At 40.3% G+C, this 16,137-nt stretch overlaps 1 protein-coding gene across 1 annotated transcript in view; it reads left to right on the top strand.

Annotated features, from left to right (window-relative positions):
• atg7 (ATG7 autophagy related 7 homolog (S. cerevisiae)) overlaps positions 1-16,137 on the top strand; it is a 60,151-nt gene that overhangs the window by 16,420 nt on the left and 27,594 nt on the right. The window contains exons 14-17 of the mRNA XM_047583768.1: positions 3,532-3,777; positions 5,241-5,356; positions 7,339-7,414; positions 10,819-10,899. Of these exons, the coding sequence (XP_047439724.1) occupies positions 3,532-3,777; positions 5,241-5,356; positions 7,339-7,414; positions 10,819-10,899 (519 nt within the window). The remainder of the gene's footprint in view (positions 1-3,531; positions 3,778-5,240; positions 5,357-7,338; positions 7,415-10,818; positions 10,900-16,137) is intronic.

Genomic DNA, 16,137 nt, shown 5'->3' with positions numbered 1-16,137 from the left:
TGTGAAAGTGGACACCTGCAATGAAGTATGCACTGAAAATTATTATTCTGCCGGAGCTGCTTTTAGATCTTTGCTTTCTCACACACGTTGTCACTGCTCTGATTAACCCTGTTTCTTGCCATAGCAGACAACTGTTTCATACAAATGTTCTGATAAATCCACTGTCAAACACCCGGCACATACAGAAGATATTTCTTTGGGAGCTGAGAAAGACTGAAACAGAGAAAAATATTAAATTGTTACTCACCAGCTAGCTGGAAACATAACCACAAATGAGTGCTAATGTTGTTTCATGGGTAATAGTTTCACACTTCTAACTGAAAACATCTTTGTAAGGGGTTGAACGATTGGATTTTTTAAAGACAACTAATTTGGTGAAAGTCCAGTTGACGTCGACTAATTGATGACGTCACACATTAAAAAGTAATACTTTGCAACAATGAATTCTATGTTCTTGATCTGAATCAGTGGCGATTTTGGTTTGGAAATTCTGATGGGGCAATGCAGGAAACTCTTATAATGAAATACAGAAATACCATAATCAATCCCCTCACAAAAAAATACAGTAGCGAGTGAGAGAGGGGACCACAGCACCTAACAACAAACAAAAGTGACCTGAAAATTGCACCTGACGACAAGATTGCAGCTGAATAATGCCATCACACAAACAATGCCAATCAGACGACAATTATTATCATATCAATAGCACCACCAAATGTCAGTGTTCAAAATCTCACTAAATCAGATACTAAAGATCGAAACTGTAACGTGACAACAATAAAAACACAATGCACAGCTCATGGCGTGAACAGCACGCACCCAATACACAGCAATCAATACACAAAGTCACCATACACAACATACCACAGCCAAACAGCCATTTCACCTCCACAGTAGGGCTGCACGATTCTGGAAAAAATGTGAATCACAATTTTTTTGCTTAGAATTGAGATCACGATTCTTTGGCATGATTTTTTTTATAAACCAAAAAAAAAAAAAACAAGGATAATTTCAGCTATTTTAGGTAGTTAATATAATGTTGAAGCATTTTGAAGTGACATCACAAATTTGGATATTTGGATCATTTTAGTTGGCAATTTGATGCTATAGAAAGAGGATGTGAAATAATGGCGACCACCAGTTGTCATGCCAACCGCTCTGTAAAGTGGTTCCATGGGGCTGTGAGAGTTGTAAAAACAAACTTTAAAGTTTTAAAATTAAGTACAGTGTATAATCCAACATTTCCTTGTAACTTGTAACTTTCCTACTTCCTTGGAGGTTGATCAGAGCGTAGTATTAATTAAACGAAAACATGAGTGAGTCTATGAGGGGATGGCTCTTTGTGACTCCACCCCCGGACTGTATGGTCAGACTCTGGCTCCAAAGTCTTTTCTGCAATGATGCAGCTTTTTGGAGGCATCACACTATCATCAGATTTTTTTTTTTCTGTGTATGGTGCAAAATCAGAGCCCACATTCATAATAGCAAAATGCTAATTTAAAAAAAGTAATGAAAACAGGACAAAAACAACCCTTGTAGTTGTTACACTCAGTCAGTCAAATGCCACGTTTATGATTCCCTGACTGCAGCCATCCACTCTGTTGACACAAGCTGTGAGTGTTAATGTTTTCCGTGACAGTCCAACGAAAGGTCTGACAGGCTGTGAACATATTTTCATTCTGATACTCTAACCAGATGATGCCTTGGGAAAAGTGGTTATGCTAATGTGATGATATATAGATAGATGGAATATGTAGCTAAATATGGCCACGCTCAGGAATGTTGACATGGTTGTGTTTCAGATGTGCTACAACAGCTGTACAATTTACAAGTGGCACTCAAATTTACAACACTATAAAACATCGAAGGCCAGCTATTGCTTACCTTTATGGCGCTAATATTTGTGTCAGTTTCCCTGCACTTTAATGATTGACCAAAACTTTTTTCATTTTAGTATTTAGTTTATTGAATGGCTGTGGTAGAGTAATATTTAAAGGTGGCGTCACTAATTGAGAAAGACTGTTGGTACTGGCCAAATAAACCCACCCCTCCTTGCAGAAGCTCAGCAGTCTAACTTCACGTAAGCCCATCGTCAAGGCAATGACAACATGGCGTGTAATGTGACTAATGATGCCTTAAGGTCAAACTTAGTGGTTTTGACATGTGAAGTTGTGTTCACAAAATACGAGGTGTTCAAGCATCTTGAGTTTTTTGTTAGGCAGTTGTTGGTTTACAGAAGGCACTGATACAGTTTAGCGAGCAAATGAGTTTAATGTAGGAAATGCAAAGGCAAAAGGATGAGGCCTTTAGGAATATGGTTAAATTACAATTCACCATTCACTTCTGCCATTTTTGGCCAGACCAGCAAACCTCTTGAAGGCAACATATCTGATTCTACCTAGGTAGCAGGTTAGAGAACTTTACTACAGTTGATATTGCTAAGCTAACACGCAGTAATGACATAACACACATACACTTCTTGGTCGGCTGGAATGGCGATATAGACGTGCGCTTATTTGCGTTTTTGACGAAACTTAGGAGAGGAGACCATAAATGGCTAGCTTAGGCTGAAATGGAAGAACAGTTTTTAGGACATTACAGTAATGAAGATGAAGAGGCTGCCTAGAAATATTGGCCATTACTGAGGAAATATAGTGAACGCCTCATGTCTACTTGACTTAGATCAACATGAACACATCGCTAATGAACCACCTGCCAGTGTAAAATCACAGAATTATGCAAAATGTTCTAATATTCATTATTTAATTTGTTAATTATTATTTGGATTTATTATGACATGAGTAAGCTGCTACAATGACAGGCCAAAGCCTCTCCTTAAACATGAACAGACAACACTTGAAAGTGGTCACAGATGTGGTGTTCACACTTTTATTACACCTTATTTTAAGCTGCTGGCCACTTATGATTGGATCACCCCGGAACCGTGTTAATACCAAGACTGAAGGAGGTATAGTTCGGTATAGTGTTTTTTTCGCACATATTTTAAGCTAGAACCTGAAACTCCAAAGATCTTTTTCTTCTCTTCTAGTCCAAATTTTCTGTTTACTATTCTTTTATTTTATTTTATTAGCATCCAGGCAGCATTAGATTTATTGGCTATTTTGTCAGGAACCTGTAATGCCCTCATATATTGCCATGTGCAGTAAAGTGTTTTTTTGGGGGGTTGCTGATTAGGTTTTCCTCGTAGATGTTATTTGTCCATTTGGGCTGCAGGGCTGTTTTCAGCCTTCACTGCTAATTGCTATCACAATGTATTTCCAGTCGTTTCAATGCTTTTAACATTGTAAGTGCCCATTAATTTTTTGTGCCATTGCTTGCACGAATGGTTCAACTCATTGTGATATTATTGTTTACGTCAAACAAGCCATTTAGTTAATTAGATTTGTCTGAAATGTGGTGTGTGTGTGTGTGTGTGTGTCTTCAGTAGAAGTGGAAAATGTTAACAGCCAAATCTTTTATCACTGCTGCTTTGTTACCATTATTCAATAATTGTTATCTTTCATTTGTCAGCTCGTGGTGAATGCTGCTCTTGGCTTCGACACATTTGTTGTGATGCGCCACGGCCTGAAGAATCCTGCCGTCAGTCAGAGCGTTGCCACGGAGGCAGAGTCCTCACCGTCCTGTTCCTCTGCTTCCTCTTCACCCTCCACGCCTGCCGGCCCTGCGCCCTCCGTCACAGGATCTTCCCTGTTCTCCAACATCCCAGGGCACAAGCTGGGCTGCTACTTCTGCAATGATGTTGTGGCGCCAGGAGATGTGAGTAAAACACAGATAGCAGGCGTACGATGTAGGGTGATCACCAAAAGTGTGACAAAGGCTGATTATTGCATAAAGAAATCTTGCAATATATTGTCTTATCTTCTGTTTTATTTGGTACGATGAAGTCTGATGAAATATGTGATTTTTTTTTTTTTTTTAAAAAAACTCATAAATGTTGCATGCACTCATTTGTTACAGTACTAAAACGTTTCTATCATATTTGCAGTGTATTTAGCAAAAGATCCATGGCATCTGTTTATCCATAGTGTTGACACAAAAAACTATTATACTGTGTCAGGGTTCTTTTGCATTCATTTTAGATTTTTAAATTGTCACTTGATCAGCTGACTGCCGAAGTGGTGACTCTTGGAAATGTCGCTCTCAGCAGGCAGCTTTTACAAACACACACAAGCATAAACGTGCTTCGCATCAGACTGGGTACTGAACATCTATCAGAGACGCTGAATACTGCATGATGAGTTACCATGAACAGCTGCCAACAAAATGTCGACGTTTAAAGGTTTTTCTGTCGCTCCCAAATCATCATAAACATCTACTTATGCTCGTTTAAATTTCAAGTTTTAATGGTTCCGATTTAATTTTTAAATTCTTTGTTTAAGGTAACATTTTCACATGTGTGGACATGTGTCATATTCAAAAGCCTATGTTTATTCATGAAAAAGAAGTGAGATGTCCATAAATCACACCTCTCTCCATTGTGCCTGTGTCTCCTGACATGCTTTCTTTTTTTTTTTTTTTGGTCTTTTTGTGCCTCGCAACCTTTTGATTTGATTTATGTAGCAACGCCATTCACCAGCTACTAAAGGCCACAGCTGGATTGTTGGAAAGTTGCTCCATTAAATTCTCCTGTGAACACAAAGTGCCCAGCTCGTTGTCAGATATTATGATAATGCTAAGAGATAAATTAGAGGCACAGGCTGCTCGTACTAAAATGTCAGTGTAGACATGAGTTTGAATGAATGTATACAAAGTTATGCAAAGTTTATACAAAGTAAATTTGTACCAGGTTTTCATTCATTGTGCTGTAATGGTTACACTTCAGATGTTTGTAACACCGCTCATGACACATCTGTACGGATTTCAGATTCACCTTTCCTTCCACTGGCTTCTTGATCCAGTTTATGTTGTCCATAGTTTAACATCCGGACACTAATGGTCCATCCATCCATTAGCTATGGCCTCTTATCCTTTTAGAGAGGGTCGCAGGTGGACTGGAGCCTCCGCTGGCACTGAGCGAGAGGTTGCTGGTCAATGACAGAGCTGCTTTAAGGGTCCCATTTCTGAAAGTGCTTTAGCATTAATGAAAGCCTTCTTAGTCTGTCTTTGTCAAATAGATTGTACATCTTGGAGTATCATCAAAATGAAAACATTTTCTGTCGTGTCAAACCCATCTGATGGGAGATAACCTTTTATCCATTGTTGTATTCTCTCGTAAATAGTCCACCAGGGATCGGACCCTGGATCAGCAGTGTACAGTCAGCCGACCGGGCCTTGCCATGATTGCCGGAGCCCTGGCTGTGGAGATGATGGTGTCCATTCTGCAGCACAGTGAAGGGTAAGCACGGCACAATGTGGGTCGTCCACTTATCAGTAACACTGGTAGGACTGGTTTGGACCCGCATTCATAAAGTGGAGTCTTGGGCACAGACATGTAAGGACCTGAGAATACAGGAAATACATTAACAATAATAAATAACTAATAAAAATAAATTGAAAACTATTTAAAACAAGTGACACTTTTGATAATTGTGTTTAAGTGTATAAACTGTTTTATTTCTGTGTTCGTTGTTTAAGTCTATGTTTTATGTCTGTGATTATTTGTTTTAACTGTCTATAGAGCACTTTGATTGAAGGTGCTTTATAAATAAAATAATAATTATTAATAATAATGCGGGAGAAATTGAGTGGAAGACTATTCCTAATGAAAGTGGCCCTGAAAATAAGGAGCTCCGGATGTGAAGCAGACACTGATTAGTGTTAGTTGTGAGGAAACAATCGTGAGGATGTGTCATTTGGGTGAGAGCGAAGCTTCTGACCTGGCTGTGGTGATTGAAGCTGGACGTGGGGTCTATGTGGGTCACACCGCTACATGGAAGTGAAATGACAGCTGACTGACAGCAGAGAGAGGAAGGAACACGTAAACTTGCCTAAATTTGACATCTTACAAGCGACGGGTTCAGGTGTAAGTTGGTGTCAGATTGTGGTTGGAGCTGGTGAAGCTTAATGATATAGTGAAACTGTGCTGGACTTACAAGGCAGAATGATTTCCTGACTGACTTTATTTAAATATGATTCGCATGAAATGATTATATTGATTTTAATGTTATGAAAAAACACATGAAAACTCCCCTGATGTTTATGTTGAGTAATGATTTCATGTGTGAATATTCTGTGATGCTCCCATCTCTCATCCGTCCCGTGGATGCTTCCTGATGGCCGTTTGTTTACCTGTGCGGTGCAGCGAGTCCACTCGACTTGCGCATCTTGCAGGTTATAGGCACATCCACCTTAGTGAGTAATCCTCCACCGCCAGCTGTATGAAGTGCTCCCATCAGAGTTTCACTCAATCTCACTCCAGACTTAAAACTAAGGGAGGCGCTGCCTTTTAGATGGAGCTGAGGTCTAACTGTGCTGCAGACAGTATCAGTTATTTGGTATGCTGCACAGCATTTCTATGCTTCAAAGTGTGAACACAAAGATTTGCAATCTGGATTCGCTCAATATTCCCCCACCTTCAAGTGTGTGTGTGTGTGTGTGTTTTCCTAAGCGCAGATGATGATGTTTTCATGCCTTTTAAGTGTGTAGTCATGTGCACAAATGTGCCATTGTGGAAAGGAAACCTCTTGCAGTGAAAATCATGCCGAAGTGGCTGCTTGCTAGGGACCGATAAGACAGATATTTTGGCTCTGAATGTTTTGAAACATTATAAGCCAGTACCGAGCCGTTCTCACTCTGCCCTGGATAAAAAGCTTAGGGAGCAAAGGAGGGAGGAAGAGTTTTCATGTGTCCTTTGTACCTCTGTGGTTGTGTAGCTGCTTCCTTTCACACTGAGGTCTGCCTCCGCTGAATCGACCCTCTCTTTGTCCTTCTTTTACACTTTATATTGTAGAAGTTTTTTTTATTTTCTCTAGCTCTCTATTCATTCTTCAGCTTTTGCTTCTTACTAAGTAACAATCATGGGGTTTAGAAAATGTCTGCATAGAGATTAATGTTGCAGCAGTATCACAGACATTTCTTACTTTGCACAACCAACATCGACTCTGTGTAAAATGTAATATTTTCATCATTAATATCCACAGAAAGTAAAAATCTTTTAAACTTGGAAACATCTGCTGGCAAGGAGTCGTTTTCCAATTTCATGTAAAATCTAAAACGTTTTCATATTCAGGCAAACTGGATCTCTTAGTTAATAATAAGTTCGCCTAAAATGTAAGTTTCAAAATAATTCAAAGTTGTTGTGGTTCATTTACAAAAAGGCAAATGGGAAAAGGTGCATGTAAGTATGTAACATCTCCCTCTTTTCCCCCCCATCTACAGAGGCTACGCAGTGGCCAGCAGCAGTGATGACAGAATGAATGAACCTCCCACTTCTCTGGGTCTTGTTCCACATCAGGTCAGAGACACAAACTCTCTCAGAAATGTTTTACGCTTAAGAATGCAGTGGAAGGTTAACTGACAGTCACAATTAGAAACGACATAAACAAACTCATGATTCCTTGAGTCAAGGTAAAAAAGGACGATGTGTAATTTTAATTGCCACTTTCCTCAGGTAAAGGGTCAGCGTTACTGACGGGTGGTGAAAATGTCCCAGAGGGATGGTGCAGAAAACACAGCTGCTTCCTACCATTTTTATCATCGTAACATATATTTTAAATGACGTATACAGGCCAACAAGTGCAAACTAGTCTTTGAAGTAGATTGGTGAAGGAGGCTGAAAGGTTGCCTTTTGATCAAGCTACGTTGCGCTGAGTGCAGATGGACAGGCAAGAGGACAGCGGTAATCAAATACATAAGACAGACAATTAAAAGGAGCAGTGTCTTTGTGTTTTTATTTAATTTATAATTTATTATTTGCCGTGATTTAACTTGTTCACCTTCATTTGAGCGTACGTAACGAAATGTTATTTTTAGTGGCGTTCAATGCTCAAAGGTGTCCGCGTACATCATTGTAAAGGTTGCTTCATGTCTTTAAATGGGAGGATCAAACATGATACAAGGTTCCTAATGAGGAGTAAGAATCAGTAAGAATCCAATTAGCTGAGATGAGGAAGAAAGATTCTCCACATTGTCTGTAGATACACTGATTAGGCATAACATTATGACCACCTTCCCAATATTATGTATGTCTCCACAGATGCTTGATCAGTTTTGAACCTAGTGAATTTGGCCAAGTCAACACCTTGTGCTGTTTTTCAGCAGAACAATGATATTCACTTCCCCTGTTAATGGTTTCCAAGGATAAATCTGTGTGGCTCTCCAAACGTTTGATCGAATTCATTCGAGCAAAATCAGTTCTATACCACTGGTCAAAGAACACAGCAGTGAAGGCAGAAAAGATTGAGCTGCACATCAGTGGGAATTTGATGCATAAACCAAATATAGTGGCTGCTGCAAAATGTTTTCTGTCGTCAAAGATCTTGAGGCACCACACTGAAAATACTGCTGAATACGACAACCTTAAATTTCCACAAGTGCTTTGGCTAACGGACACCTGTGTCTCCGTACTTTCATTGGCATCATCATCATCAGCACTCATCACCCTGTGGATCTGAATTCATGCCGGTGGCTTGTGATATTTTTCATATAAAAATGTAGTGCAGTCGTGGTGTCTTATGTGGCTGCTTATGTACAGAGTGAGGCTGAGATAATGGTGACCAGCAGGGGAGAGAAATGCAAAGGAAATGATATGCAGAGGCAATGAGGAGTGTGGGTCCTGAGAACTGGGGCTGGAATGCCTGTTCCTTTAGCAGTCAGCCCACTGCAGTGGTGCCACAGTGACAGCTTGTGGTGATCAACAAAAACTACAACGTCTTTGTTTGTGTCCTTTTCACGTGTATGTTAGCGATGGTTGCCACGGTTAATTGTGGGTCCTACAATCTGAGTTTTTTTTTTTTTTTTTAGGTGCACAAGCCAAATAATTAGCAGTAAGGATCAACAGAAACGTTTAGGTTTCAAGTAAGGCCTTATGAGCCCGGCCAAACCACTTATATCTATAACATTACAGATAAACGATGTGAAGAGTATGGTGTGGGAGGACTGTTGTGACTTCCAAGGCCAACAGACACTCGTATAATATCGCATACTTTTGTCAAAGCTTGAAATGCTCGTCATCAGTGAAAATAATTCAAAAGGCGCTGAATAAAAGCAACTGGACCTGTAGAATTTCTTGAAGACGTTTCACCACATTCTCTCAGAGCTGAAGAAGCTACTCGGGTGAGTGGCGAAACGTCCAGTTGCCTTCATTCTGCAGAAGTGGGATTTTATTAAAAACAAAACTCTGTGAAGTTGTGATTATACCAAATTAAATGACTGATTAAGTGCTTGATCATGTGTTGAGTTGTGTTCATGGTACAAAACAAAAATACAATTGAATCGTCGCACTAAAATGAAGATGAGCACACTGGGACCTAGGGCTGATCGGGAATATATCGAGAGTTTTTTAAAAAAAATTTTGAACACAGTCTTGAGATTGGATTTGCATCACTGTGTAACAGATTTAAAACATGAGGGTGTAGTATTACCAAATGAGAATACCACCAAAATATTAACTGTTCTAATCTGGCAGCAAGCAAGGGTGCAGCTTTAAGATTCAGTAGGCATTTATGACACATTCTGCAGTCAAGATAAGTAAAGTATTTACTAAATAAACCTTCTAATTTGCAGCTTTTGCGATTCGCACTGCTTCAGATCGACACATTTCTCAGAACGTGTTTTCTATGAAGGCTGAGCAGCTTTATGTAGAGCTGCTTGTCTGTTCAAATCCATCTCACTTGCCCACGCTCACCCATTGGTCTGACTCATCCTCTCATTTGTTAGTTCAGTCAGCAGACATGTTTTTTTTTTTTTTTTTTTCAGTCAGCTCTCTCCTCACATTAATGTGTGCGCTGCCATCCCCCTTTCATTCAACTCCGTGCGTGTTCTTGAATATGCCATTTCATTTTGTATAATTTTTTGTGGGGAGGAGAATAAATACACAACGAGAATTGAATGAAGAAGACATTTACAAAATTAAATGAGTTCTTCAGTTGTTTTTTTTTTTTTCTTTTTCTCGAAGCACTGTGCCAATTGCTCTGCATTATTGTAGTACCCAATTAGAGATGTACGTGTAAAGTTGATGGTTCAGGTTATGACACAGTTATGACCCTGCCTGGTGCACACAAAAAAGGAGTGAAATTGGTGGGTCACAAAAGCTTTGAATTTCCACCTTGCTCACTTGGTGTACATCTACAGTAATCGGTCACAAACGTTTGATGTATTTGTCAGTTTCACCACCCGATAATTTTAGTCAGGAAGTAATTTTATGCTCTGTGTGCGTCACCAGAAAACATAATTGTCCGATTCTTTCATTAAAAAAAAGAAAAAAGAGCATGTGGGAGGAGGAGGGGGAGGGAAGCAATGAATGGAATATATTGGTGCTGAGTGGTATTTCAACGTGTGCCACTGATGAGGAGTCGGTGTATGTGTGTTCGTGTGTGTGAGGCGAAGGTAATTGGCTGTAATTTGGTGTGAAGGCTTTCTGCAGTGGGAGATGGTGGTGAAAATGTTTGAGTAAAATCATTAAAAAAAAAAAGTTATTGCTTCCCAACCACCAGAGGGCGCTCTTTGCTTAACTTTAAAACATTGATGGCTAAGAAAGTCAAACTGTTGGTAAATTTTCATTTCATTTCCACGTTTCTTTGTGTTTTTGTCAACTTTTTGTGTGTGTCGTTGTTTGTTTTCACCTTAATCAAGTGTGTAGTACTTACAGGTGACGTGTGCCCGTTTTAACTGATGAAATGTTTTCACTTTCTTCCACAGATACGAGGCTTCCTTTCTCGGTTCGACAACGTCCTGCCTGCCAGCCTGGCCTTTGACAAATGCACTGCATGCTCACCCATTGTAAGTGTCACAAATGAACTCTCAGTGCTTAAATAGTGAACTCTCGCTTTGAACCGGAGCTCCAATAGTGAGACGCTGATTTATTTCTCACTGTAGATTCTGTTACTACGTGACGACATTGTTTTGAAACACAGATTGCAGCCTTAGCAGAAATAGGGGGATAGGGGGGATTCCCATCCCTCCCGTTTTCACATTGTTATGCCAGTGTAGCTGTGTCGAAATGTTGTTCCTTGAGGAATACTGAAGACACACACACACACACACACACACACAAACAGTTAGTAGAACCATATGGTAACAATCAGGCAGCAGTTGCTCATTGATGTCAGTAACTGTCGTATGAGTGGAATTAGCTCCCACCACTGCTGTGTGTGTGTGTGTGTGTGTGTGTGTGTGTGTGTGTGTGTGTGTGTGTGTGTGTGTGTGTCGGTGTAGATGAGTTGTTGAAGGGTCCACATATCCTAAATCAGCCAAGTGAGGTGGGAGAAATTGGGCTTTTTTTTAACTGCGTTTTTATTGGTCCGTCGCCAGTGCGGTTAGCAAGGTCCAGCAATGTGATTGGCTGGTGTATATTGGTGTAATACCAGAGGGAGGAGTGGAACGGTAGGAAGAAAACCACAATTTCGGGAGGGAGAAAGTTATAAAAAAAAAAAAGGGATAGACTAGAATTGAGGGGGGTTATAAGCAGAGGAAGTGCAGCGCTGAAGAAAGGGTGTTGTGATGAGTGGAGGACTGGTCTCTCTCTCTCTCTCTCTCTCTCTCTCTCTCTCTCTCTCTGTGTGTCTCTCTCTCTCATTCTCCCCAGATCTCAATGCAGTCTTTGTGTCTATAAAGAGGTCATAAAGCCCCAGATCTATCACTTTCATGTGAAGACAGAGGGAGAAACCAAGAGGCAGAGGGGGGAGGGAGTTGGCTAGCTTTTGCACTAAAAAGTTTTCTCCACCTACGCTCTGAGAAGAAAAAAAAAAAAAGTATGGTGTTCCAGCCCATCTTAAAGTGTCATATTTCTGCCCGTGTGACTGGTGATATTAGTCGGTCTGAGCAGAGGTTTCGTATGAATTGGTAAAGCCCGTGTAGACGGGACTAATGAAGAACATTAGTGAGGAAAGGTGATTCTTTGCTGAGGCAAGGATAATGGTTATGTGTTGAAGCTGGTGTGTGTGTTTAATCCCACACACAGCTCTTTTCCCTCTCTCCATTTTGCATTTGCTTATCGGGCCTTTGACTGTTTTCCTTTCAGCCTACTCCTATTTCACTTCTCCTGATTTTCCTCTCTTCTGCCTTACCTTCCTGCTCTTCCTCTCCAACACCTCTGCTCTTTTTGTGTCCCTCTGTCCATCTATCGGTGCATTGACTCTAATGTGTGAGTGTGTGTGTCTTTCTTTGTCTTCACATGGGATGTGTGTGCGTGCGTGTGCGTGTGCGAGTAAGTGCATGTCTGTCTGTGCGTATTCCTGCCGCAGTCAGCTGTGTGCTGCCAGGTCACTATGGAAACAAAACAATTCAGCCCCTGTCTGGGCTGGAGCAGTTCCTGTAGAGTTGGGGCTTTTCACTGTGTGTGTGTGTGTGTGTGTGTGTGGCGTGTTTGTGTGCCTGTGTATTTCCTAACTCTTTCTGGGGCCACAAGCCAATAAAAGTGCACGCCAGAGAGTAAATCACAGCTGACGTGGCTTTGTCTAAAACTGTGCCAGACACCTCTTACTACAGCTTCTTGTACACACTACCAAATATGCTACCACTATTAATAGCAAACATTTTTCTAACATTTGCAAAGTACACCAAACTAGTCATTAACGCAGCTCACCGTGTTCTTCTGTTTTACTGCTCCTTCCCTTCAAAGCTTTAATGACTGCTGCTGTTTTATACTACTTAATACTTAATTAAATCACCTTCAGGCTACAGATTGTAAAGATGAAAAGACAAATTTTAAAGCACGGGTACCCTCCGATGTCTGTGACTGATACAGTGAATTTTCTGTACTACAAGATTTGTACCATTTGAGTGGTAAAGTGGCTCAGTGTTGCAGAGAGTAAAGATACCGACACACCAAACTGATATCAAAGACCTACTGACAACAATGGCTGGACCAAAAAGTTGCACACTACAAAGACTCCACCCAACAGCCGGCTGGCACTTTCGTTTTGTGTCTGCGTGAAAGGATTTAACTTCCTCACCAGTAGGTGGCGGTATTCTGTATTCGTCGGAGAGCTACACATTGTTTTACAGGGCTGGCTTCTCCGATATCATGCTGATCAGTTGGTCAACAGATGAACAGGGCACTTTAGATATATTTACATATTTGAATGTTCAGATCAGATAAAAAGCATAAATGAAAGGAGCCGTCTCTGTTCCGTTTGAACTGCTTTCTTCGCTCCCATTTTTCTTCTTGTGCACTGGTCTACTACGCTGATCAGCCGATCACAGTGTCAACATGCTCAGAAGGTTGAAAAGCTGCCAACAGAGGTCACACTAGAGCCAACGTTGTAGGACACACCGCAAAAAAAGTCAAGGGCCGTAGACGCTTACCAATGGCCTGGCGTGGGTGTCACAGCCTTTAATGTAGAATCACTGGCAATTTCATGTTCATCTATTTGTAATTTTACAGCTGAAACTGTCAGTTGATTAGTCAACTGACAAAAGATTAATGGGTAAATTTTATCAGACCATATATGTATTTATGCCGTATACGCCTTGTAGACGTGTATTCATTACTATGACTGTTCACTACACAATGTTTACAAGCTGTGTTTCCTGTGAAGTTTGCTTTTTCTCCAGAATACCGTAAGGCGTAAGGCCCTACACTGAGTCACTATAGAGTTAGTGGCTAAGTTTGGCATGTTGACCATGCATGTTAACAGCGTCAAAGCCACTGAGTCACTGTTTACTCATTGAACAGGAAGCAGTAAGCATCACATTGTGGCAAAGCCACTAACTAGGAGCCATTTATAGGAAGCATTTCATTCATAGATATGCCTCAAATTCTAACTAATCTTCAGATTTAACTACAGCTGTAACTAGTAATTTGTTTCAATTTAGGGACGCTGATGCTTTGTGGTTTCTAAAATTCCCAGAAATGGTGAAAAATATTCATCACAGTTTTCCACAGCCTAAGTTGACACATTCTGATAGTTTTGGTCGACCAGCACACCAATAGTATTCAGTTTGCTGCAACATAAAACTAGTAAATACTCAGAAGGAAACTGGGGAACTGGAACCAGAATGACTGGGGAGGTTTCTCTTTACAATTACTCATATATAAATAAGTAAGGGATTGTTATGAATAAATTTTCTGCTTATGGCCTACTTCAGTGGTTCCCAACCAGGGGGCCAGAGATCACAGGTGGTGCGCCAAAACTAGTTTGATCTGAGCTCACCATCTGTTTTCACCTGTTTCACCAGCCACCCATTTTTAACCACTGCTGCGTGTGTCTCCCTGCACGTACGATGCAGGGCTTAAAGTATCTCCGGCACTGTGCGATCACAAAAAAGATCGATAGATTTAGTAAAATGTTGATGCAGGATATTGTCAGGTTCGAGCAGTCAGTTGAGTTCGTCTACCAGTGGAATGAGAGTAACTTAAAGCAACTGAAGAGCTTTCCCTCTCCAAGCTAACATCACCAGCCAATAAGAAGTAGGGTGGGTCTTGGAAAACATGGTTGAGATCCGGATGCAGCTGATTCCAGACAACTTGGGAAAAAATGAGCTCCGATTTGTCGAACTCAGAAAGGACTGCTTCCAAAAAATAAATAAATAAATAAAATTAAAAAAACAAAAAAACAAATAGGTGCTGCACATATTTTAATGTTCATTTGAATGTTTAATATTTTAAACTTCCAAATTATTTCTCCTCTGAGTTAACCTGTAATTTGAATGCTATGATATCAGAAGTCTGAAATTTCTGAGTTGTAATATAGAACTTCCAAGTTTTGATGAAGGCATCATCTAAGATGGCGTTTTTTTTCATCAAACAGTAAAAATAGTAATTACTGATATTAAATGTTGGGATGTAAATTTTGCTATTTAGAGTTACAATATGATCTACAGTTGTGAAACTGAATTAAATGGTTAAATTGCTAATCGAATAATTCCTCAAATTAATTGGTTAATTAGCTTGAATTGAATTCAGACTCAGGATTTACAAGTAGGGGGGGCTCCAAGGAAAAAAGGTTGGGAATTCCTTAAATTCATTAATTGACTAATTCTCTTTTACTCAGTCACAAGATAAATAAAGGTCAAAGCGTCTGCTGTATGTACTCCATATTCTTTACATTTACAACCAGAGTTAAAGGGCGTCTGAGTCACCACGACCACCCAGCGTTGGATGTGTTCGGGGGCGCTACATGCACACACGTATGCTCACAAACTATTAACTTTTAAGTTAATCTGCACAGTACAGCTCCCCAAACAACTTCAAAAAGAAGACATCACAACTGTCAAATGAAGCTCTGGGATCCATTCATGTGGCTTCACCCGGAAGGAAGCATTAGGACAAGTGCACAAGTACACATGTGCAGACCATATGTGTGTGTGTGTGTGTGTGTTTATTTGCATGTAAGGTAGCACACCATCGATTCCAGATGTTGCTTTGTTGGTGTGTCTGTAGGTCGGTCTAATTGGTGCTATCCGTCATTATCATGTGATCACTATTGAAACCCGTGAACACTTGTTAAACATTCAGACTAACAAGGCTGTCACTCATTAGTTTGAATAAGTCGCATTCAATATTCACTCATTTGCCGTTAAGTTTCCTTAAAATGCTCCTAAAAATCATCATCAACAGCACAAGGAAGTAAAACTAAAAGTCTTTAATGAAATGTATAATGTAATGGTCAAAATTTAGTTAAGTTTTGAATTTAGTCTTTCCTATTATTACAAGTGGGTAGTGTCTTTTTTTTTTTATTAACTTTATCACACGCTCATCATAGTTATCAGGTTGCGGTCTCTGTCATGGACAGCTGTATTTTAACAAAGTGGATTTTTGCCACTGGCGTCTCACGTAACAGAACCCGTGGATGAAAGTGGAGAATAAAAGAAATAAAAGAGGAAAGAAAAGAGAGGTTGAAAAGATGAATGAGGGACACATCAGTGTGTATTGTGTGCGGTGTGTCTGGCTCCGAGACTAGACGCCAGGTCAGTCTGCGAACACACACACGTGCACACACACACACAGGCAGTGATGCACACATCTTGTTGATGTCTGAAGCAGAGGTAACCCTACACCTGCAGAGGAGGGTCTGT

This window comes from Mugil cephalus, chromosome 4 (assembly GCF_022458985.1).
Source record: "Mugil cephalus isolate CIBA_MC_2020 chromosome 4, CIBA_Mcephalus_1.1, whole genome shotgun sequence".
NCBI lineage: Eukaryota > Metazoa > Chordata > Actinopteri > Mugiliformes > Mugilidae > Mugil > Mugil cephalus.
Note: the sequence above shows the minus strand (reverse complement) of the source record. Positions and strands in the feature narration are given on the sequence as shown.